The sequence below is a fragment of the Physcomitrium patens genome, chromosome 7 (assembly GCF_059467195.1).
Source record: "Physcomitrium patens ecotype Gransden chromosome 7, ASM5946719v1, whole genome shotgun sequence".
Taxonomy (NCBI): Eukaryota; Viridiplantae; Streptophyta; class Bryopsida; order Funariales; family Funariaceae; genus Physcomitrium; species Physcomitrium patens.
Genome location: NC_143416.1, coordinates 7,588,596 through 7,612,483, shown reverse-complemented (window position 1 = coordinate 7,612,483; position 23,888 = coordinate 7,588,596). Strand labels below are relative to the sequence as shown.

Below are 23,888 nucleotides of genomic sequence, written 5' to 3'. Positions count from 1 at the left end.
ATATGCCGTTTTTTTTCTTCTAGAGTAAGGAATTTGAAACGTACCGCATCAATTTGCATGTCTTCTACCTCTGAATGTGAATTCACGTTGTTTACTGACATAGTTGGGGCGTGGCGAATCGTATGTTGTCTTGAATGTTGGTCTGTGCGACATTGAAATAGGCAGTTATCGCACTTCACAGCTTGGCTAATAGCTTCGTTGAGCGTTTGCAGATCAGGAAGAATTAACAGCAAATCCTTCACATCGTCCCTTAAACCCTAATAGAATTGACTCATCAACGCTTCTTCGTCCCAATTGATGTCGCATGCTAATTGCCTGAAGTCCGATGCATAGACTGATGTAGAGCGCATCCTTTATCGTAGTGACCGGAACTTTGTTGTAACCCATCGAACCTTGTCGTGTTCATCAAATGCTTCCGCAAATGCCTCCAAAAAAGATTCAAAGTTGTTTAGTATGGACGATCATTTCTCAAACAAAGGAGCAAACCATGATAGAGCTTGTCCTATAAGTAAGGTTCCAACAAGCCCAATACGTGACTCCTCCGTTGGATAGCGTTCGAGCTGTAAAACTGTTATCAACCTGATTTAGTTGACGAATCCTCGAAACTTAGAACGCGTACCATCAAACTTGTCCGGAAGACTAACTCGGGGCTCCTTATATTATAGAACCAGCTGTGCTTGTCGAACCTGAGGCAAAGTTGCTTCTCTAAGTGCAGAAGTTTGAGGTTGGTGCAACCTAGATTGTGCCATCTCAAATGCTCCATCATTATGAAGCCTTGCCACGACTCCTTCAATCTGTGCAGTTCTTTGTGATAACGTAGCAAGGGCATTCATGATAGCATCCAACTTGGACTCCGAACTTTTTGTCATACTAATGTCTTGGCCCCTGGCCATTCTAAGAGAAGGACAGAAATGACTCTACAAGAAGAAAATATTGGGTTAGAGGAGGATACTCCACAACCTCTAAAATGCCTTAAGAGCTTTAAGAAAAGGGGTAATCCACTCTCTCCAAGAAGAATAAGACTCCAACATTATAACAAAAGAAGTATCAGTTTAGAGGAGGGTAATCCGCAACCTCTAAAATGCTAGTACACTTCTAAGCAGAGGGGTAATCCACACTCTAACTAAGAAGAAACTAGCTCTGATATCTGAGGTGAGTGAAGTCTCGACAAACTGTCACGGACACAGAAATACGGACTCGAGATCTAACAAGAAGTTCAAGAAGAATTGGCAAGAACTAGATTAATCAGATGAATATAAGAACAACACCAAAGAGGTGAGCTAGAGCTCTAAGAGATTTGTTGTCAAGATTGAAGAACTCTTCAGCCTCGATTCCAATATATACTCCTATTTAGGAAGCTTCTCAAGCAACTTCTATCAACTAGGAAGCTTCTAGAAGGTTCTAGAGACTTGCTTCTAGAAGGTTCTAGAAACTTATCTCTAGAAGGTTCTAAGGACTATGTTCCTAATATCTTCTACCAACTAAGAAGCTTCTAGAAGGTTCTAGAGACTTGCTTCTAGAAGATTCTAGAAACTTGTCTCTAGAAGGTTCTAGAACCTTGTCTCTAGAAGGTTCTAAGGATTATGTCCCTAACATTTATATGAAAGATGATAAATTGTATGAAGCTATACATCTAGTTTTGTCTTTAGTACAATGCTCTATATAGCAAATGTCTTAATTTAGATTTTAATTTTGCTTCAAAATTGCCTCAAAATTTTAACATGATTTGTATAGACAAAATTTTCTTTGATAAAGATGTGCTTGTAGTTGTAGTAGTTGTTTGAATTAAAATAAATCTTATTGATTTATTTGCATTTAAACTTTTATTATAAATTCTTGATACATCTAATGTAATTCTATGGCTATTATTGACTTAAGCTAATTATTTAATATCTATTGATTAGTTTTGGAAAGTACAAACATTATGTTGCAAGCATTATAGGGTTTGATATATTAAAGAATAAATAGATTTAATAGGATCAAAAAGTATGATGGCTTAATTAAGATCAATAATGTTTTTTTGGACTAAAAAATTCAACTTCAAAGTCTTCTTTGTCATCTCCATTTGCCTCCTCTTTTACTTCACCTTTAGATATAACTAATGCTAATAATTATTTCTTCAAAAAAATTATATATATTAGATCGGCTTTTTTGATAAGATTAAAGAAGATGTTAATTGATGTGGGATTTGTTATGTTCATATGTTGATTGGTGCCAAAATCTCTTTTATAGTAGCTTGTTCATTTGCAATATTGTTTGGCCTCAATAAAGCAACTTTTATCATGTCTTCTATGTCTTATATCTTGCCAAATAGCCCAATGTATCAAAAGTAATCAATAATAGTAATTATTAAGATTCTAGTTATTTTAAAAAATAATATAACTTTTTGAAATGACCAATGATAAATAACTTAAATTTGTCAAAATTGTCTACATTGATTATAGTGCCATAGTAAAACACAACTTGTCTTTTCTTAAGTCTTTCAATATAATACTATGAAATATTACAATTAGCATCATTGAATTGAAGAACTTATTCTTATACATGTTATAAATCTTTTGGATGGTTTTTGTTAATATCTTTATTTGAAAGCTTGATAGATGATCAACCATAGTTGTATTATTAGCATAATCACTTTAGCCACATGATTTGAACTTCTTTAATCTATAATAGTATTAAAACTTCTACGACCGATTGTCAAAGAAGGTTGGCACATTTTTGTCTAGTCTTAAGAATGTATCAAGAAATTTGGTGTATTCTTTAATTAAATTGATTGAAATCTTGACACAAAAGCTTTATATTAGAGTATCTAAAGTGACAATGTTCTATTAAATTGATAATTGGTAATAATGTGTTGTGTTTTAGAACTAAACTTAGCAAAATTGCGATTTTCTAATGAGTCTTTTTTAGTTGGAATGTTGCTATCTTTTCTAAAAAGTTCTTTTGAAAGATTAAATGTATTCTTGGTCCAAGCACAAAATGACTTCTAATTAATTAATGACTTACCTTAATTACACTAACATTTATCAATATTATAAACAAGTGTTCAAAGAACTTGTGTTGTTTAGAGATGAAATTATAGCAAATAAATATGAATAAATAAGAATTTATATGAAAAACTTATAATTCTATAAATGCAATACATTCTATTAATATTGTAAAGACACGAGTAATAAATACAACTACATTAGTGAAGTATAATTAAGCATCAACAATACTTGTAACACCATAAAAAAAGTGTAATTTTAATTTAGGTACTCTACTTCCATCAAAAAATATAATCTTCAATTCAAAAAATAAAAAAACTATTTATAAGAATTTTGTGAAATTAGTTAAAAAAAATAAAATAAACAAATAAAAAAAATTTCAAGCTAAGATCCTTTATATGACATATGTATTTATTGTTGTTATAATTCAAGAAAAAAAATATGATAACTTATTTCTTATAACAAATTACCTAAACAACAAATAGTCAAAGTCTTTGCAAAATCATGATTAGCACAAAGTATTTTAAATTGTAGTATACTATATAATATTTAATATCAATTTGATGAAAAAAAATAAAAAATAAAAAAGGTAGAGAATACCCTACTATATCTCCAAGTTGGTTCAATCTATATTTATAAATTATATTAAATAGTATAAGTTCTTTATAATTTGATAATCTCTACTATTGAATATAATTTTTTATTATAGTTTTTATTAATTTATGATAGTAAAACTATATAATTTTTTATTTCTATAATTAACTAGTTTTATCAAATTAAATATGTACTTATATATAGATATAGATAGAAATATCAACTACAAATGATTATGTGTGTATATTGGATATATTTGTAATTTTGCTAGTTTTTTCTTAATTAAAATAATAATAAAAATTAATGTGAATTTAAATGATGTAAATAATCCAATAAAAATCACAAAAATAAAATTCTTTAATATAAAAGTAAAAATAAAGGATAATGAAATGTCTACAACTAACTTGGATAAGGCTTTTAATTTGAGTTCTCTTAGAATTCTAAATAGTGTGGATAAGAAAGTACTAAAACCTTATGACAAAAAAATGGATGTGTTGAAGTAGTAAGATGCATTTACCATGGAAATAGAGGCTGGAGGGCAAACAATAGGAATGAATGAAAAATTTTAAAAGAAAACTTTACAAAAAAATTAATATCTATCTTTATTAATATAGAATAATTTTTGAAGAATCTTATATGTTGAAAGAATTATATTAATAATAATTAGATAATTTTACCTATTCATATTAACTTTTAAATTTTTGATTATCTAATTTGTATACAAGATTTATTCTAATTTAATATGTAGTGTATTGAAAATCTATAAGAAACTTAAAAGAAGTTTTTAGATGATCAAAGTTGAAAAATACTAGTAATTTCTTTAACATGTATAAATGTTAAAGAAAACTAAAATAATATTTGTAAAAAAACTCAAAAGATTTATTATTTAAAAAAAAATAATGCACATAAAGACAAATATATTGGTGCAATTTATCTTTGACAAAGAATTATTGTTTACATTTTTTTTGTGCTAATATCTCTAATTTCTCTAAAAATGCTTAAAATCACGACAATATAATCTATCTCTAATTTTAAGATGCAAATTGAATTTGTAGATGTTTGAAAAGTGACACATAGCAATTTGGTACAATGTAGGATGTTGTTGATGAAAAATATCAATTATATTAAGAATATTTTTCAAAACTAGTTTTAGAAGTTTTTGTAGAGATCAAAAATTTATACAATACATATTTTATAAATATTGCATAATTTGTCTATAAAGTTTATGATACAAAGGCAATTTTTCAAAGTAAAAAATTAGTAATACTAGTGGTATTAAGTAACTTGATATTAAAAGTGATCTTTATCTTCAAAAAAATAAATAGTTTTATCTAATTCAGTAGCAAGAATTTTAATCCTTAATGTCAAAAAATAGACTTCCATTATTTGCAAACCACATGTAAACAACATATCAAATATAAAAAAGAAGTTATTTAAAATATGCTTTAATGTAATTAGAAATAATATATTATATATGATAGAGTTGTTCCTTTTAAAATAATTTATTATATTAAAGGATGATTTATCTAGAAAGTTTTAAAAAGACCAAAAAAACATTCTTTTTAAAACTTCTATAACCATGGTTTAAAAGTTTTACCATTTAAGCTATTTCTTTTTTTTTAAAAAAATTATTGCTAAAATTTCAAAGTGTTCAATCTTTTATTTAAATTAATTTTTGATTTAATTTTATGTAATTATGTAAACTGAATTTTACTAAATAATTAAATTTAGAAATATTGTTAAATGCTATAAAAAAAACATTACATAAGTTGAAGCACTAGTAATCAACATTACAATTTTTGAAGTTTTGAGTTAAATATTATGGGTTAATATTGTTATTATTAATGTATGGTAATGATTTTTTTAATTTTAGAGATATTATTTTTTAGATATTAATTTTTTTCTATTGCAAAATTAGAATCTACTTACAAATTTGATCTCTATAGTTTTTTTACATGTTATTGTTTATTATAACTTATTTACAAGACTAAACCAAACTAATAGATCACAAAGTGAAGAAAATAGGAACTTTTTTATAATACTTGTGTTAAGTTAGAAAATAAAAATATTAAAAAATTGTATTAATAAAGCTAAAAATAAAAAAGAAATTTCCAGTGAAATTGCTATAAGTAGTTTGATGTATGAATAATATATTAAAACTTGTGCAATATTTTTAATAAATATTATATACATTGATAAGTTAATCTTAAATTCTTCTATTGTTTTTATGTTGAGAAAATAATGGTTTTCTATTGTAGATTCAATTTCTACCAACATGTAAAACAATTGTGCAACCTATTACATATAGTCTTAAAATAATCCTTCAAATAACATAATGCTACTTTATTAATTAAATTTTAAAATTACAGCTTCTATCAAAAATTTATAAAATATTTCTTGAAGTTAATGCAATAAAATAAAACTTACTATAAATGAATTTATTTCACAATTAATTATAACCAAATTATATGCAACTAAAATAACTGGCTGTCAGAATGACTTTTTATTTTTATTTTTATTTTTAGTGGATACTTTGCAAAATATAGTTTTTCACGAAGCATATAAATAATATTTTTTTTTTTTTTTTGGAGATAAAGAGAGTTAGATAAGACATTAAATACAATAAATACATTATATATTACTTATATAATAACTTGCTTTGTTGATAGTTTCTATAGCAAAACAATGGCCTCTGATCCTGATATGTTTGTAAGTATGTTTGTATGTATGATTGCATGTGTATATACATAATTTTAATATTAAAAAACCAAATGTATTGTGGTTATTGTTCAATATTAAAAAACCAAATGTATTGTGGTTATTGTTTAATATTAAAAAACCAAATGTAATAGTTTCACATTACATTGCTGTGAATTATGTTTGTGGTTCGGAGGCGAACGAGAGAAGGCCGAAGGTTCCGGGGTGCAGGAATAGGCCACCAGGGCTAACTGAGTACGGGCAGGGCAAGGGGGGCGGGCAGAGGGGGGAGCGGGCAGGACAGGACGGAGCAGGACAATCGACGCCATGGCTGGCCTGCTTTTCCCGACGGGGCTGCCTTCCCGCTCCGCTCGCTCGCTGTGTTGCCAGAAGAAGCGTTCACAAACCATCGTTTACCTTTTTTTCTCTTTCTCTCTCTCTCTCTGAAGCATTCTCTGTGTCTCGTCGTCCTCCTCTCCAGCCCAGGCCAGACCCGGGGGTTCCTCGTTCCTCGCCTCCCCTTCTCCTTCCCTTCCCTGCGTTGCCTTTCCCTTTCCTCGCTGTGCCGCATTGCCCAGGGCAGCCTCGGCAGCATCCGCCAACCGCCCCACGTCACGTTTCGTGCAGGTTGTGTGCCCTCTTCCTCAAAGCTCTGGGCATCGGGGTTTCTCTCTTAGTGAGGAGCACCAGCGCACGGTTGGAGCCCCCTGTGGAATGAGTCAGGGACGTCTAAACACGATGCACGCGGCAGCGTAGAGCCGTCGGTTGTGAAATGGATGCCCTAGTGTGAGGAGAAGCGGGTCATTCGTCTGAAGAAAACCTTGGTTTCCTCGTCGGGCGCTGTTGTACGGATTCTGGAGTTTCTGGATGCGGCCAGCTGATTTGCGGAGAAAGTCCGTGATTGTTGCTCCTCTTTTCTGCGCTTTTGGCATCCTTACATGTGTCCCTTGAATCGATTTAATGCGCTTGGAATATTTGTGATTTGTCAGGATTTTGTTTCGATCTCTGTTTTATTGTGGAGGTAGAGTGGTTTTTGAGTCTACAGTTTCCTATAAATACTGGGAACGATAAAAATGTTTCTCGTTCATGAAGCGTAGATCCCATAGCGCTGGCATGATTGTCAGCCGCACATGTCTTAGCTCTTCTTACGTGTTGCAGAAAGGGTTAGAATTGTCCTCCACAGTACCCGCGAAATGTCTTCGATGTATTTTCTTGGCCATCGGATTTTCTCATAGATTATCAGCGTAGATGGTGACTGGCAGCTTCTCTTTTTCTCTCGAGATTCTACATCCAGCTACTGCTTCTGTGTCTGAATCATCTGGTCACTTCACTTGCAGCGCCTCCCACCCTTAGGCCCCTGAGTGGAGTAGTTTTAGAGGAATGTGGTGAAGTTGAATCATCATCACAGATTGCAGCATGACGATGTTATGAACCATTCAGATGCTGGAGGAAGTGGTCGTGTTTACAGTGCCCTTTAAGATTTGAAACACACTGGTTTGGCTCAGTTTCGCTGAGCCGAGTTGTGAAAAGTTACTTGAGGATTCCAAGAAGTGAGACGGGTGAAGCCATTGCTCTTATTGTTATTCGAAATTGTCAGACGCGCAGACGTGGACGCGTTTGTGGAAGCTGTTCAATTCTTCCAAGTATGTTTTTGGTAAGACAAGTCTACACATGGACCACTGATAGTTGTTGCATGTATGCAGGAAATGGCCGATGCGGAGTTTTTTACCGAGTACGGGGAAGCCAATCGCTACCGTATTCTGGAAGTCATTGGAAAAGGAAGCTACGGGGTTGTCTGTTCGGCAGTCGACACACTAACTGGTGAAAAGGTGGCTATCAAGAAGATCAATGATATTTTCGAGCATGTGTCAGATGCAACACGCATTCTTCGGGAGATCAAGCTCCTCCGGTTGTTGCGACATCCTGACATCGTGGAAGTGAAGCACATAATGCTTCCTCCATCACGGCGTGATTTCAAGGACATTTATGTAGTATTTGAGCTGATGGAGTCAGACTTGCACCAAGTTATCAAAGCTAATGATGATTTGACCCCTGAGCATTATCAATTCTTTTTGTACCAGCTACTGAGGGCTCTCAAGTATATCCATACAGGTGGGCGTCACATTTTGTAGTGTATTGACTTTCATTTAGTTGTGGAGAATATTTAACTTGATCTTCGTAGGGCTTGGTGTCAGCAACCTATTCCAGCTTAGTGAGGATGCAACAGGTGTATTAAAGTGAAGCATACTCTTGAAATTACCTGGAGGACCCGCATTCTACTGTAGTCTTTTAGTGCGTAACTAATTTCTTATTATTGGTTACGTTGGCAGTTCCTGCAATTATAGTTTTACACGATCGAAATTCGTCCTAGATTCAATTTGGAGGAACTCATTGTTTTAATTAACTGTCCTTTCAAAAATACCGGTACGTTTAGGAGGTATGGTGTGACATCAAATGCAAATGTAGTCTTGAAAATGTAACTATATTTCAAGAAGAATAGTGGATTATGATCTAATGAATGTGTGTCTCGTTTGGATGTTGACGTGCTTCTATTTGGGTGATGCTTTAGCTAATGTATTTCATCGCGATCTCAAGCCAAAGAATGTATTGGCAAACGCTGATTGCAAGCTGAAAATTTGTGATTTTGGACTTGCTCGGGTGGCTTTCAGTGATGCGCCAACGGCCATTTTCTGGACGGTATGGTTTAACCCTGTTAATACAATTCGAAATAGTACGTTCGGAAATTGTACTTCTTTGCACCGAATTAATTCCTTTTAACTCTAAACTCTGGGTCAAATTTTATCGGAGGTAGAGTTTTAAGCTTGTTATAATATGTGTATATCCTATTGTTGAGTGCTTCAGGATTATGTGGCCACAAGGTGGTATCGAGCTCCGGAGCTATGTGGTTCATTCTTTTCTAAGGTAACACTAGTGCGCTCTCGTTCAGTGGAGGTCGTGGACCATGACACAAGTTATTGGGTAGAACATATTTGTGAGTGATTTTGAATAAGTGTTGTTATGTCCCTTTTTTTTACAGTATACTCCTGCGATCGATATCTGGAGTATAGGCTGTATATTTGCGGAAGTGTTGACCGGAAAGCCACTTTTCCCTGGGAAGAATGTTGTTCATCAGCTGGATCTTATGACAGACATGCTTGGAAGTCCATCTTCAGAAACCGTTCAAAGGGTAAGAGCACAGTCCTGAAATACTTTAACTTGGTGAGGCTCAATGCAAGTGAAAGAATCCTATGGAGAGTTTTAAGCGGCATAAATTCCTGATTCTGTCTGTTTTATAGGACAGTTCTGGATTGTTGTTTGCATCTAACTTGTAAGCAACGTATGGATGGTTGGCGCATCCCTCAGGAGTATGTTCTAGAGCTTATTGCATATAAGTTGCTAATGTACTGCATTGCAGTTTGCGTCGTAAAATCATTCTCAATGAATTTGGTCTTTTGTTACAGGTGCGAAATGAGAAAGCAAGGAGATACCTTAGCACCATGCGAAAGAAACTCCCCATGCCCTTTGGGCAGAAATTTCCAAATGCTGATCCCCTAGCTATTCGGCTGCTAGAAAGAATGCTTGCATTTGATCCCAGAGACAGACCTACTGCAGAGGAGGTACCTCATGGATTGTACAACATGGGATCGAATACAGTTAAATGCATGTTTGGACGATTTTGAAGTTCTTTTCAAAGTCTTTTCTGTTATTCTTAATGGAACTGAATTCCTTCTTTTGTAGTCATAATATGTCGCTTTGTATCTAAACTATATTGATGGGTGTAGGCTTTGGCAGATCCTTATTTCAAAGGTTTGGCAAAAGTGGATAGGGAACCCTCTGCTCAACCAATTACGAAAATGGAGTTTGAGTTTGAAAGAAGGAGAATCAACAAGGAAGATGTGAGGGAGCTTATTTATCGGGAGGTATGTAGCTTCAGTGGAATTCGTCATTGATTTATGGACTGGAGAGTTCATTTTAATTATCGGTGTGATATTCAGTTATTATGATGGACATCTCTGATATAGAAGTTTTGTTGTGTGGCAGATTTTGGAATATCATCCACAAATGCTGAAGGAGTATCTCAACGGTTCAGATAATGCTACTTTCCTGTACCCCAGGTCTGATTCAATCAACCATTAACACATTTCCTTTGCGAGCAAGCTTCATTAGAATGTTGAGGTTGAGGTTGTAACTGCATATTGGTGGTTGAGATTTCAGTGAAGGCTTGCTGATAATGTTTGTTTGATGAATAGTGCGGTGGATCAATTCAAAAGACAGTTCGCTCATCTCGAGGAACACTATGGCAAGGTTGGCAATAATCCTCCCCTTGAGAGACAACATGCCTCACTCCCGAGGTACCTTTTTTGTACTCCTGCATCTGAATTTACGAAGTGTGAAAGTAAATTTTTCATCTCAACGATTTGTAGAGTTATGGTCAGAGTCTCTCAAGATAGAAATGAAGTCTATTACTCGTTTGATTCACGGTGTATTTAAAATGCTAGAATGTTTGGAATGCTTTTCTAGGGAACGAGTCTTGGAGTTCCGTGAAGAAGCCGCGAAGTATCAAAGAGAGGAAAGTAAGTTGCAGGACAAGCATGGAGCTTCTGGTCAGAGGAACACATACTCTCAGAACTCTAAATCTCTAGATGGTAACTACAAATTTTCTGCTTTAAAACCCTAACGCTTTCAAGTTTTGGGACGTCTTCATTAATGCCCTCTGCACACCTTGGTTGTTTCGAACTTGATATTTGGAAGCTGTTCTTAGTTGTTACGATAAGGTCTGAATGATAAGGCTTAGGTTATTAATTACTTCTAGTTGCAGGTGGACAGAACAGTGAAGTGTGTAGCATTGAGGAGTAATTTCGATGCGGCTTCATTTGCTGGTACTGTTGCGGTTGATGTGGAGAAAGCTGCTGGACTCACTTATCGTGACCTCATATTTCCTCATTGCAGGTCCTGTTGGAAGAGCAGGTAATCCAACAAGTTTCATGGGCCTTTCCAACAAAGAGTATACGGATCCCCGCCGCGTGACAAAAACCGCTGCAATGAGTGCAACAAATTCTTATTCTGCTCCTCTTAACCCTTATGGAAGACGACACTCTACAAGCAAAAGTGATCGGGATGATCGTGAACTCAATGCTGTGCAGTCCAAGACGGAATCCATGGGCCTTGGATCTTCCCGAAAAGTTCCTGCAGCTCAGAGTGTTGGACATTAACTTACGACAAGGATCCTGTAGACTCTACCATTACTGCTTCCTGCCTTCAATTGCATAGATGGAGCATTCTAGTGGGCATGATGTCCATAGCTCTCGTGATGGTTTGGGAAAGCTTATGCTAGTAGGACCGATCGGGAGCATTATTTGCAGATTGTAGGTTAAGTAGCAGTGTGTCAGTTTTATCAGCATTCGTGTTGAATTCTTTTTCATATCTTCCAGCCGTGAATGGGTCCTCTTCTTCAGTGTAGTGGTTGTGAATTCAAATCTGAGATCCACATCGCTACAGAAGCATAGGGTGACACTCCTGTAGGTACATACAAGTCATGTAGATTGCAGCAATGATCCAAGGTGTTAACATAGCTCAAAACAAGGTCCCAATATCGGGCATTGGATGTACTAGTGACCCCGACAAGGTATCTAACCACCATATCCTGATTTCAACTCATAGTAGGCCAGAGTCTGGATATATGTTCTGACTTGAGTAGTCTTGAGTTTCTCATGTGGAAAACTTTTGCGGATTTGGTAAAGCATACTAATTCTGCTTGATGAATTAAATTCAATATTTTGAACTCAGCATTGCAAAGACGATTTGTAATCCTCTTACTCGTCGATTTTTATGCCCGACTTATTTGCGGATAGGCTCTTACACGATGTCTACTACCCTGTAGCATATACACTACTCCCAATCTGTGACAATGTGTGCGATCATGTGAAGGAGAGAACACGAAAGAGTTGTGAACAGCATTGACCTTTGCACATGCAAACTCTCCCTTTAGCTCTACGTTAACACCGACCACAGGGGCAGGATAGTCAGCATCGGAAAGAGACGGGAATGCGGGGAAATACAATCCCACGCTCTTGCGATGACGGCGAGCACGGGGCCTCGCAGAGAGAGAAAGAGGGCCGGGCCGGGGCGGGAGGAGGGGGGGGGGGGGGTGTGTGACCAGATCCCGTCCATATGGGGGAGTGTCTGCCCATCTTCCTACTAGTACAGAATATGATTTAAGCCGCGGGGGGCAGAAAGCCTATGAGAGAGGCGGAATGCCCATGGGAAGGAAGCAGCAGCACCTGGGCTAGAGGAGAGGGAACGGGGCAGCAGCAGCAGCGGGGAAGAGAGCCGAAAGCTAGCTCCCCTCGCCCTTCCCGTCCCACCCCACAACTCGACCGCCTCCCACACTGGACAATAGGGGAAGGGGGCGACGTGGCCCTCTGTGCTGCTCAAGTCTCCCAACTTCTAGACCCTGTTTGCGAGTGTGTTGTTTGTTGGTGTTTGGTTCTGCCTCCCGCTTTGCATCGTTGTACTCTCACTCCCAACCCTCCTCTACCACCGACCCCCCTCGGCATTGCTGTGTTGTTGCTTTGTCACCAGTCCCCTTCCCATCTCTCCTTCACTTCTTTCCACGAAATCATCGTCGCTTTACGGAAGCCTGCCCTGCCTCTCCCCCCCCCCCCCCGCTTTTTCTCAGGTTCATGTCATCACTTACACCGAGGAATATGTGTTCGTCTCGTTTCGGTGTGTGGAGGACAGGAGTGGAACTTGGGAGAGAGATACAGTGAGGGCTGTGTAGGGTTTGGTGATTTCTTGGTTGTTACTGGCGTGCTTGGGGTAGGTTTGAGTGAGGTTAGTTTGCTATCGAGAGACAGAGAAAGACAGGGATGTTGCTTTCCTTTGCTGAGTGTGTCAGATTGTAAGGAAGGATGGATGTCTGAGTGAGGAGCTTTTGGCGTTTAATAGCCGTGAATTTTTTTTAATTTTATGTAGAGTTTGGTGGTCGTTGGGCGGGTGAGCTCGATGCTAGGTCGGTAGACCGTCCCTTGTGTGCAGAGTTAGGGAGATTGCGTTGAGAAGAGTTGTCTTTTTATTTATTTAGTCTCCTAAGCCGTTTCCTTCTTCTTTCTTTCTTTTCCCTTTCTTTTCCCCCCCGGTTCCTCCCTTATTTTTTCCTTTTTCTTGGAGACTGGAGGAGAAAGAGGTCAGGTTTTCAAAGACTCAGGGGTTTTGAGGGTTTGAGAAAGGAGTACTAATGACAGACTTTGATGAGACCCAAGGTGATTCGAAGGTGCACTGTGAAGCAGATTCCGAAGCAGATCATCCTTCTGATTGTTACTCGTCAGAATCTGGTGATGAGACCGATGCTGAAGTGCCAGACGTGACAGATCCTTTGGCTTGTGGCTCTAATCTACTGCAAGGTACTTACTCGTCTCTGGGGTAGCTGCTGGTATGATTTGGCACCCGGACGTTGTGGAGGCCAGTCAATCTATGTTAAAGTTTACTAGTTGTTAGGGTGCTAGGATTGAATGTTTGTTTGGCTGTAAGTTGCTCTAAACCTTTCGAGCAGAAGATGCTTATCTTCACGAGGAATGAGATGGCTTCTCGTTTGATCCATGAATTATTAGGCAATTTTTGAATACTTATCAGGACTCGTATTTTGGACATCTAACGTCGCTAAACGATGCCTGGCTGCAATGAGTCATATAGCGTAGTTTAGATGTAGATTTTTTGTAAAATACTTGAAGTTTGACAGATTGTCCCCTCCTGTCTTTCTCTGTGTCTCTGTCTCTGATTCAAATTCTGGCGATGGTCAGAGTCTTTTCGCACCCTCCTGTTTGTTAAAACAGTTACGCTTTCATGCTCGAAGGGTTGAATTTCATATCGCTACATTGGTTCTGTTATCGGAGTATGTAGGGAACACGTAGTTTGATTCTGCTGTTTTTCTATTATGTTCGTTATTTCATTGCTCGGGTTAGCTCAGTCTTTTCTACACAATGTAAATTATCCAATTACTAGTTAAGTGAGATTTCCGTATAGGTACTGCCTGACTGCGATTTATGAGTGCGCTGCCCTGAAGACTCTGGATAACATTTATAACTTATCAAACAAGGATTCTGGGGGGTATTCATTGGACCATGTCCAGCATATGTTACAGTAAAAGTTTCATGGCTTCCTGTCAAAATATGGTTTACCAAACAGATGAAACATTCCATTACTTTGGACTTTATCCAGAAAGCCTAGATTTATGCTGTATGCAAACACTGAGTTTATCGAAGTGCTTAGGGTCCCAGTACTTGCATAAGTTTAAGCTACTTCTACACAAGTCAAGGGTACCTTGAAGTCTAATATTAGACTTTCATCTTGAAGTTTATTATTCATAATTTAGGGGTCTGTTGTTGACAGTGTGAATCTGGCCTGGAAGCTTATTTAGACATTAGTCTAGAGTGCATAGATTATCGAGAAGTATCTTACTTGATTTAGGCTCGGCATCTATTGTAGTCTCGGGGAAATCTTTGTTTCTGCTATAAACAGTGTAGTCCTTATTACACCTTCTCTCACAAGTCGGCATCCCATTCTGTAGAATCACATCTTCGAGCCTCACAGAATTTTAAAGTGATCACATATGAACGTGAGACTGGTAAATTTACTCAGTTGGTATTAGAGGGGGTTGAGGAGATCGTCTAGGCTAACAGTATCAGGTTGCTGCTAAAGCTTGTAGAAGTTCATGGTTAATAACAGTACAATGAATATTTGCAGATTAGTGATAGCACTTTAGTGGATGTATTCGATGTTCAACGTGCATGTTACTTTCATGAATTTACCTGAGTTCAGACACTTGTTGTACTTCTGTATATATCTTGGGACAGCAGCTTAGTGGCTGTTGAAATGAGAGGGTATCACTTTCATGTAGCGAGAGTTTTCGGCTATATATATTTCCTTGCAGTCGGAATCGAACAGTGTTGGAAAGATAGACAGTGCAACTGAATGAGCAAATGGGATGTCAGGCGCAGGAAATGGAAAGAGATTTCCAAAGTTGACATCGGTTGTTGGAAACAACAGTAGTGTTGCAAACAGTAGCAGGAGGGGTTTCAGAGAAGGCGTTGACATTGGCCGGAACTGGAAACCTGTGAATTTTGGTGAGCACCAAGGCTTGGAGGGAATTCTACCAATGCAGGTCTCTAGTGTGGGTCCTGGTTCGTCTCCGGCTTCTTCGAAGCAGCAGACGGGCACTGACATGTCAGTGTCACCTCCTTTGGCCAATGCAGCCGTTGACAAACTCATGAAAGATGGTATTTTTTCTTCTCCAATGCTTCAGCACCTGTAATGACTTCGGATGGTGTGATGCATTGGAGGTTTTTTAATCATTTGGGTTCGGAATGGCAGGCAATGAAAGCGATTGTGATGTTAGGAGAGTGCCCGAGTTGTCTGCAAAGACAGGTGGAGGGGTTGCTGGGTCACACACCCAAGAGAAAGGTCCAACTGGATCCTCTCATCGGAAAAGAGGCGGCGCTTCTGCCGATAAAGAACATAAGCGCCTGAAAAGGTTGTCGTTCATCTATTGAATGCAAAGCTTTTTTTGTCGTGCTCTTCGTATGTCTAATGGTTTCTTATCTACAACCGTTGCGTGTGCGATGTTTTTGTGTTTTTTTAGTAGTCAATGCTCTGATGGAGTAACTCCTTTTTACTTTTTCTAAAATGTTGTCTTTATTTATCTTTTAGTAGTTATCTTTGTTTTTATAGATGAATTCTACCGAGAAGGATGCGAAATTTCGAAACACGCTTTTGAGTTGCGAATGAAAAGTTTGCTGTTATTGATCTCAACCATGTTAGTTTTGTAACATTGCTGTTTAGAGTGGTGAAGTTTTCGCGTCACGAGCATACACGTAATCGAGTGTGTTGTATGTTTGGGAGCAGGCTGCTTAGAAATCGTGTTTCAGCTCAGCAAGCTAGAGAAAGGAAAAAAGCATATCTTAGTGAGTTGGAGATCAGATCGAAGGAATTGGAACATCGAAATGCAGAACTTGAAGAGAGAGTGTCCACCCTTCAAAGAGAAAACCAGATGTTGCGACAGGCAAGAATTTCTGACTACACGCTTCTCTTTATACAACCTCTTGTAGAATCAACTAGTGACCTGAGGAACTTAAGAATGTGCAGTTGTCATCACATGATTAATTTGAATGGTTTTAGGGTAGATCTCATGGGTATTGTTTTACATGCTGCTGTTTAGTCTTCTTAAACACAGTTGGAACGGTTTTCTGTTTGTTGATCGTTTCTTTTGTGGGTCGGCTGCAGATTGTTAAAACCACTGCTTTGAAAAAGACTTATAGTGGTGGAAACGCTGAGGGAGGTGCACAATGATGGGATATTCAGGGCACATTTTTCTGACCGTTTTCTGTTCTTCAAAATCAATCATTTAGTATAAAATACTAATGTAGTTTTTATTTCAAGTGTGCTCCGTTTCGCCTTGAGTTCTAGGTTAGTTTGGTCGATTACTCCACGTCAAAAATCTCTCAGCATCATCGTTCACTTCATTGACTTCTGCTCGTTTGTGGAATGACTATTTCTTGGACACCGCTTGTTACCACAAACGCAGTGTCTGTATTTACGTTCTGGGCGAGCTTTGCAATCCACATTGAATAACAGTTAGCCTTTTGATGATCTCTACTAACTGAAAGTTTATTGAAAATAGAAGTTACTCTGATCCTTAGCACACTGAAGAAACTAGAAGTCGAGATGCCTTTTTTGTATCTTTTACTTATAACATTCTTTTGCCGATTTCAGGCTGTCCGCCATGCCGCATGGTCATTAATTTAAACCACCTTTTCTGTGCAGTGTTCTGAGTGAGGTACCTTGGGTTGCACTTGGAGTGCTCCTGGTGAGGCTTGATTTTTTAAAATTTGTAAGAATTGTGAGGTTTTGATCAGAAATCGAAATTTGTTGTAGCTACTGAGCTGTAATGCTGTAATAATTATCCATCCTTGATGACTAGAATGAATAGTTTACTTCCATAATTAGGAAATCGAGGATTGTATCATATCGCGTGCTCAACAGCGATCCACCTCGGTACAATTCACGTACTGCTGCAGGTACGTGAACACATGACAATGGCCTTGGAACACATGACACGTGCACCTCAAACCCCTTTTGAATGGAATATAAACCGACTCCAGAGAGTGTTCTCAAGTAACTAAAAGAACCCTGAAACAATTTAAATTGTTTTTCGTCCATTTTCAGATAATTGTTCATCTTCTTTCTCTTCCATCCCCTTATTTTGCACCGAGATTGTACCGAAGGATCACATTTTTGAGAAATCAAATAAGTACACAACCACACAAACTTCAATTAATGTCTAAATCTATTGAATATTACATGTACAATTTATAAAATTCGTAATTCGCATTATAATTTTTCGGACACAATTTCTTCGTGATTTAGTTCGACATGGGAACTTAACTCTTTTACTAACGTTACATAAATCTTACACACTTAAAATAGTGATTCCGACCAAAAGTTAGGATAGATATATACATATATACAGTAATAAACTGCCAATTCACTGAATCTGAATGCAATTATCAAATTTTTTTGTAGGATTGTGGGATAAAAGAGATTATAAGTGGCACACCCTATGAATTAATCAACATATAGACTAACATGATATATGTGAGGTTGCTCTATTTTTTAATCATTTAGAAATACTATAACCTAATAATCAACAAAAGACAAGTAATTAATATATAGTCCAACATGACATATGTAATGTCATTCTACATTGTAATCATTTAGAAATGCTATAAGCCTAATAATCAACAAAACACAAGAAGCATGATGTGACAAATTATTACAACTCATAATGAATATAAGAGAAATCTATTATTTCATTAATAGAAAAATAATGTTGCACAATATATTATTTTGGAATGAAGTAATCATTTAATTTTTTTGGCATAACTAGATTTTAAGAATTTTTTGGATTTTTCATGTAGAGAGAAGGTAAAATTGCAACAGAGAGCATGTCTGACTTGTGTTCAACAAAATCACCAAATTAACATTGTTGCAATCGTTTTAGCATTTGCAATTTAAGTGCTATGTATGAGTTGTTGCACTTAATCAAGGTGACTAAATTTATACAATTTTAAATATAAAGTACAATAAGGTAATACACTTTTAAAAAAATTAATCTATTGTTTTCCCTTGTGCATAACTTGATTACTTTATTTTAATTGTACTACCAACCCACATTTGGAACATATTTAATATTTTACATCATTATATCAAGTCTTGAGCTCTTTTTATGGCATACCCAGTTACTGCTTTAATTTTAAAATTTATTTTATCAAGAACATTGTGCTGTGGATATGCAGGAAATATAGTGTTATCATGTGTAAGCTTGTCTTAGGGGCTGTCTACTTATGCCTAAATATATTGGGATTTAAAAACATACACTACAAAAACACCATACATGCTAGGATGATTTATTATTTAAGAATTGAATGCTACCTGTAACTATAAAATTATGTTGACAAAAGATTCTTCATTGAATGTTCATGTCCATGCTTTAAATATTCAAAACACCAAGTGTGATGTATTTGCATAGGTTCTTTTTAACGATTATTTCTGTCTGTGCTGACAAGTAAAATATACTGAAGAAACCTGATACAAATTCTGATGGAGTATGCAAGTTTCTTTACCAAGAATGATATTGGACAAGATGTTTTTAATATATATATATATATATATATATATATAATCAAATATAAATATAATCAAGCACTTATTAAAGAATATGATCAAGCATAAGTACAAGTAACTTCTTATTTTATCACATAAACATGTGTGAGTGTGTTTTTACTTTACATATATTTACTTGTTTTCCAAATGAATTGTTGTTGCATTTTTATTTTTTCATACAAGGATGGAGAGGCTAGCTCAAGAATGGCGCAAGGAATATTTATTCTATAAAATAACTAACAGAATAACTAAGAGGAAACAAAAACCATCTCTAATTGGGTGCATCTCTCATTCTTGTCATTGAAAATTTTCATACAAAATGAAGCAAAAGTTGACTTCACAAGGCCTTAACAAAATTCATACTAAATAAGATAACTTGGAGTGATTTTTGAGGGTGATTTTTGATTTTTTAGAGTTATACAGAGACAACTTGGAGTGATTTTTTGACTAACTTGACTAATTTTTTTTTCCTCTCTGGGCATTGATTCAACTGTAGGATTTGGTTTAAATTCCATTGTATTGGATGATGTTCTGAGTTTTGCTGTGCAAGGCTAGACGTGCTCAACATTTGAAGGTTCTTGGCAATGTTGATGGCTTTGCCATTTTTGCTCATATGTTGTGTGTGGAGTTTTGTGGGAATTAATTGCGAAATGAATTGTTCATCGCATTGAATTATTTCGGCCTGTTTATGTTGATTTTTTACATGATGATTTGTTTATTTATTTATTTTTCCATCTTTACGCAAATCAATTCAGCTAAACAATCTGATGCATGTGTTGAGGTGTTTGCTTATTTATAGGTTAAAATAGTAGAGAGGTTTTCTGGAGCCAATTTGTTGTAGATAATTTTGTTATAAGGTGTTAGTGATGAGTATACAGTGATAGAGAGGTGAAAAGAAGAGCAAGAGGAAGAAGAGGAGGAACGTGTTATAGACAAAAAGATGTGCATTGCTATCAGGAATAGCACCAACACATATATGGATGGTAGATTGGAGCGTTTTGTTGAAAGATTCATGTTGAAAGATTCTTGTTGAAAATTAGCTTCAAAGAAAAGAAAAGATAGAATGTTGAAAAGATTTAAAAGTAAGAAACGATATAGATCCTTACTTCTTCTACTCTTAATTAGTCAAATTTATGCTTCTCTAATATAAAGCATCTTAAGAAAGTTGCACGGTTTCTAGAGAGATTTTGTAGTAGTATATTGCCTTGTCATTATGACTTGGTACATGTAGGTGACTTTAGGCCTAATTGTAATAAAGGTTTAATTGTGCACTTTTGAAACCGAGTTCTTTGTTAATGTTGTTCATAGATAAGGAATTATATCATAGGCAATTGTGGATAGAAGTAGGTCTAATTCACATTGTAACAAAATTATTGTATGTATGTGTATACATATATATTTTTTCTTACTCAATTTTTGACTTAGCAATTGCTAATTAAAATTTCACATCTTTTTGTGGCCAACCGCATGGGTTTCCACTTGTATATATATAATTGTGTTGGATGTGGTTAGGTTTAGTGTAAGCAAAGATGAAGGCCAAGTCGGGCGGGGCCGGGCAGGAGGAGGAAGAAGAACTGACGTGGAGTACCAACTAAATTGTCAAGGGGCTCGTCTGTCCGTCTGCATGTCCGTCCGTCCGTCTCTCCTGGGAGGAAGGGGAAGAATGCTCCTGCTGTCTCCGCAGCCCCCTTCAGTCCTTTTCTCTAGGGTTTTGTCGGTTTATTCCATTTTGCCAGCGAAAAATGTTCTTTCCGGCAAGAATTTGCTGGCAAGGCGCTCTTGAAATCCCAGCTCCAGCTCTTTTTTCCTCTTCATTTCATTAATAGCGTCTCGTTACGTCCGTCGCAATCTAACATAGTTCTGACACCCTAACGCTGTTCACTCGGTCCGACATCTTTTCTTGCTAGTCGCTTCCCTCACGCTTTCATTAGGGTGTCGAATTTTTCTTTTAGGTTTGTAAAGTAGATCCCTGTTTTCTTTCTTTACGTTCTGATGCATTTAGTAACTGCTGCTGCTGGGCTGGGTCGCGATAGGTAATATGGTAGAGTGTGTTGTAGGTTTGCGACGAAGACAAGCTTAGAATTTGTGTTGACTAAGTTTAGAGTCGTTCAACGGCTCCGTGCGCAAGTTAGAGAGCATCGTCTGCTGCCATATTGCATTTGGGAAACAGCCGTCTGGATTTGTAAGTATTAATAACAATGCGAGGAAGGACAGTGGACACCACGAAGGATTTTGGAGTATTTGTAAGCACTTGCATCATCGCAGGCAGAGAAGTGCACACATAAGTAGATATAAGTAGATGTATATTGAAGATACTTGAAGGAGGCTCTTATCGTCGTTCACGAAGGGCCTAGGGTAGTAGGACACGGTGGCTGGGTCCAGTAAGAGGGCGAGGCTGGACCTTCTACGGCAGTCCTTCATGAGTGATCCTGAGGACGAAGAAGACAGCTTGAGACTTACACTAGGGCCGCCTGGCTCATCGTCTCGGCTGTCATCTTCGCAAGATCTGTTTCTCCGCTCTCCTACTCTGCAACAACAAGGGCCACTACTGTCGGTGGTGACATCGCTCTCCGAAGAGGATGAACATTATCGCCCGCGACGCACTCCTGTGCGCACTTTGCCCCCTGGATCAATATGTCCAAGTCAGTTTCATGTCCTTTACCTCTCATTTTTCGTATTAGTCTTCTTCTGTTGTACTCTAATAATTTGTGTTGGAGTAGATTGCGCTCAAGCGATGATATGATAGAAAATTTATGCTATCTAGTTTGTCTTTTTTTCCCTCCTCTTTGTGGAAATCCACGATTAGGTCACCGTGCGTTCCTCAGATGTTTTAATATTTTTATTTCATGCAGTAGATTTAGTGGTAAGAACTATGATTTATAATTGCGTTTCGGAGATGATTCTCTTGACTTCTCGAGATGCTACATGATGCGCGCATTCTCAATGACTTCCCTAATTTTCGCTCTTTTCCGTAGATATTTTGCTGATAAAACCACCTCGAAATGTGGTGTGACGAGATGAAACTTTGGGTCTGCACTGTTGTACATGATGAGTTTTGCCATACAGTCTCCAAAGTTAGTCGCGACTTAATTTCTTACTTCAGAGATATTCTTAGTGTGCGTTTTCCTGCAATGACTCATTAAAGGGCCTTGGTTAGTGTTCAGTTTGTGAGGATGACGCACATCTAAAGATGATTTTGCGAACGTTGGATAATTGTTTATGGAACGCTTCGATGTGATCATGAGAGCTGGGATTTTGTTCGTTTTTGGTTTTTCTTTTTCTTTTTTGTGAGCACTCGCTAGTATGCGTAGTAGTTTGAACTTATACAGCTTCTCCGGTCGGTCTTGGAATAGTCCTGAGCTAATTCAGCTTTATTGTAACAAGTAGAAACGGCATGCTGTTGGTAGATTTAGGATGTTATTTATCTCTTATCCACTTAACTTCGTGAATTGGAATTATCAGATCAAATAATCTATTTTTCCAGATTAGGTCGTAACTTGAAATTGTAAACGAATGATGAATGTCTGCGCTTTGTGTCTAAAAGCTTTCTTGAGTCTCTCCTACTTGGCAGTATGCAGGGGAGACGATTTCTCTAGTGCATGCCTTGTCTCTGATTTTCATGTATGGATTGTGGCAGGTGAACGGTTGTCAGCAACTAGTGGCAACCTAACGAAGAAAGGTCCTCATGTCACACCTCCGTTTCTATGGTCCACAGAGTATCGTGCGAAGAACCACAGCCTTGAATGGATGTTTAGACACGGGTTAACCAGTATCAGTGGTGAGGTGCAGTGTAAAAGGTGTGATGGGATGACCACCGTCGAGGTCAATCTACAGGTATTTATTCCTCATTTTTTCAATTGTATTTTCAGTAGATTTTTTTGCCTTGTAACTCTGGTGACTAATTTCTTCGTGGTTGCTTCTTTGTTTTGGAAAATCTAGAGCCATAAGTCTTGCTAATTTTGATGTTGGATGAACTCAGGCAGCATTTGTTCAGCTTGAAAGGTACTTTCTTGAGAACAAGCACTCTATGCATGATCGCGCACCAAAACACTGGATGGTCCCACGGCTTCTTGATTGCACACTGTGCCATCAAAATGACTGTGTGAAGCCAATCATAGCTGAGAAAAAAAGGGAAATAAACTGGCTATTTCTCTTGTTAACTCAGACTCTTGGTCTTTGCACTCTTGACCAGCTCAAGTTTTTCTGCAAGCACAATGATAAACACCGAACAGGGGCAAAAGATCGCGTCCTTTACTCCACATATGGGGGCCTGTTGAAACAGCTCAATCCGGCCGGTAAATATTTGCCAAATGACTAGTTAAACCAGTTTTTTTTTCCTGTACCTACTTATGTTTGCAAAGTATCTCTCTGGGAAGCGATGGAAAGCTTACAGCATACCAGGGGGCTTTCTGTTGGTGACGTCTGATGAGATTGTGGAGGAGAGAACGCTTGTTGGTACATCAAGTTGTATGTCCTTTTAAACCTGTTTTAAGGTCATGTTCCTATCATGCTGAACGTGGATATAATAAAAGTGTTTCAACAGTAAGATGATAGTCGATTCAGTTCTTAGTTCAGGCAGGCTTGACAGCTGGCAAGTGTCGAGAATCTCGTGTAGTTTTTCAGCGATATCTTAGTGATGTAACTAGCGAGTCCGTGGTGATGGTGCAGTTAGATTTTGGTCTGCTCTTTTCACCCTACGGGCAGCTTTCGTACTGTCAGATCTGCTTTGCAGTTGACGTGTTTAAAGATGCTTAAGAATAATAAATTTCTTGGATGATTTTCAGGGAATATTACTTGTTCTTGTTCTCGACGTAGTGTGATCCTTGCTTGTCTGTGTAATGCATTTATGATCAGTATGCCTGCATTGCCTCGCATATTTGTGAAGTTTCATAT

At 37.2% G+C, this 23,888-nt stretch overlaps 3 protein-coding genes across 5 annotated transcripts; all 3 read left to right on the top strand.

Annotated features, from left to right (window-relative positions):
• Window positions 1-6,639: 6,639 nt before the first annotated feature.
• On the top strand, window positions 6,640-12,060 carry LOC112284922 (mitogen-activated protein kinase 15). 3 transcript variants are annotated; one of them, XM_024525305.3, is made up of 11 exons: window positions 6,640-7,171; window positions 7,982-8,390; window positions 8,848-8,975; window positions 9,141-9,200; window positions 9,316-9,465; window positions 9,740-9,895; window positions 10,061-10,198; window positions 10,320-10,393; window positions 10,529-10,630; window positions 10,800-10,924; window positions 11,229-12,060. In XM_024525305.3, the coding sequence occupies exons 2-11, from the start codon at window positions 7,985-7,987 to the stop codon at window positions 11,489-11,491; spliced, it is 1,602 nt and encodes a 533-aa protein (XP_024381073.1). In that variant the 5' UTR covers window positions 6,640-7,171; window positions 7,982-7,984; the 3' UTR covers window positions 11,492-12,060. The 3 variants fall into 3 exon arrangements, with proteins under 3 accessions (XP_024381073.1, XP_024381074.1, XP_024381075.1); XM_024525306.3 differs by having other exon boundaries at window positions 6,676-7,837; XM_024525307.3 differs by having other exon boundaries at window positions 6,726-6,905.
• A 479-nt stretch (window positions 12,061-12,539) lies between these two features.
• On the top strand, window positions 12,540-17,095 carry LOC112285085 (uncharacterized). Its single transcript, XM_024525618.3, has 5 exons — window positions 12,540-13,681; window positions 15,269-15,553; window positions 15,648-15,807; window positions 16,179-16,335; window positions 16,557-17,095. The coding sequence occupies exons 1-5, from the start codon at window positions 13,516-13,518 to the stop codon at window positions 16,620-16,622; spliced, it is 834 nt and encodes a 277-aa protein (XP_024381386.1). The 5' UTR covers window positions 12,540-13,515; the 3' UTR covers window positions 16,623-17,095.
• Window positions 17,096-20,632: 3,537 nt separating this feature from the next.
• LOC112285238 (uncharacterized) lies at window positions 20,633-23,783 on the top strand. The gene is made up of 3 exons (XM_024525936.3): window positions 20,633-21,637; window positions 22,633-22,829; window positions 22,975-23,783. The coding sequence occupies exons 1-3, from the start codon at window positions 21,415-21,417 to the stop codon at window positions 23,311-23,313; spliced, it is 759 nt and encodes a 252-aa protein (XP_024381704.1). The 5' UTR covers window positions 20,633-21,414; the 3' UTR covers window positions 23,314-23,783.
• Window positions 23,784-23,888: the final 105 nt, after the last annotated feature.

Coding starts and splice junctions, on each gene's coding strand:
- LOC112284922 (XM_024525305.3), top strand. CDS start 7,985: ATGGCCGATGCGGAGTTTTTTACCGAGTACGGGGAAGCCAATCGCTAC. Junction 8,391..8,847: donor TCTCAAGTATATCCATACAG/GTGGGCGTCACA, acceptor GTGATGCTTTAG/CTAATGTATTTCATCGCGAT. Junction 10,394..10,528: donor GCTACTTTCCTGTACCCCAG/GTCTGATTCAAT, acceptor TTTGATGAATAG/TGCGGTGGATCAATTCAAAA.
- LOC112285085 (XM_024525618.3), top strand. CDS start 13,516: ATGACAGACTTTGATGAGACCCAAGGTGATTCGAAGGTGCACTGTGAA. Junction 15,554..15,647: donor TGACAAACTCATGAAAGATG/GTATTTTTTCTT, acceptor TCGGAATGGCAG/GCAATGAAAGCGATTGTGAT. Junction 16,336..16,556: donor AAAACCAGATGTTGCGACAG/GCAAGAATTTCT, acceptor GGTCGGCTGCAG/ATTGTTAAAACCACTGCTTT.
- LOC112285238 (XM_024525936.3), top strand. CDS start 21,415: ATGAGTGATCCTGAGGACGAAGAAGACAGCTTGAGACTTACACTAGGG. Junction 21,638..22,632: donor CCCTGGATCAATATGTCCAA/GTCAGTTTCATG, acceptor GGATTGTGGCAG/GTGAACGGTTGTCAGCAACT. Junction 22,830..22,974: donor CCGTCGAGGTCAATCTACAG/GTATTTATTCCT, acceptor GGATGAACTCAG/GCAGCATTTGTTCAGCTTGA.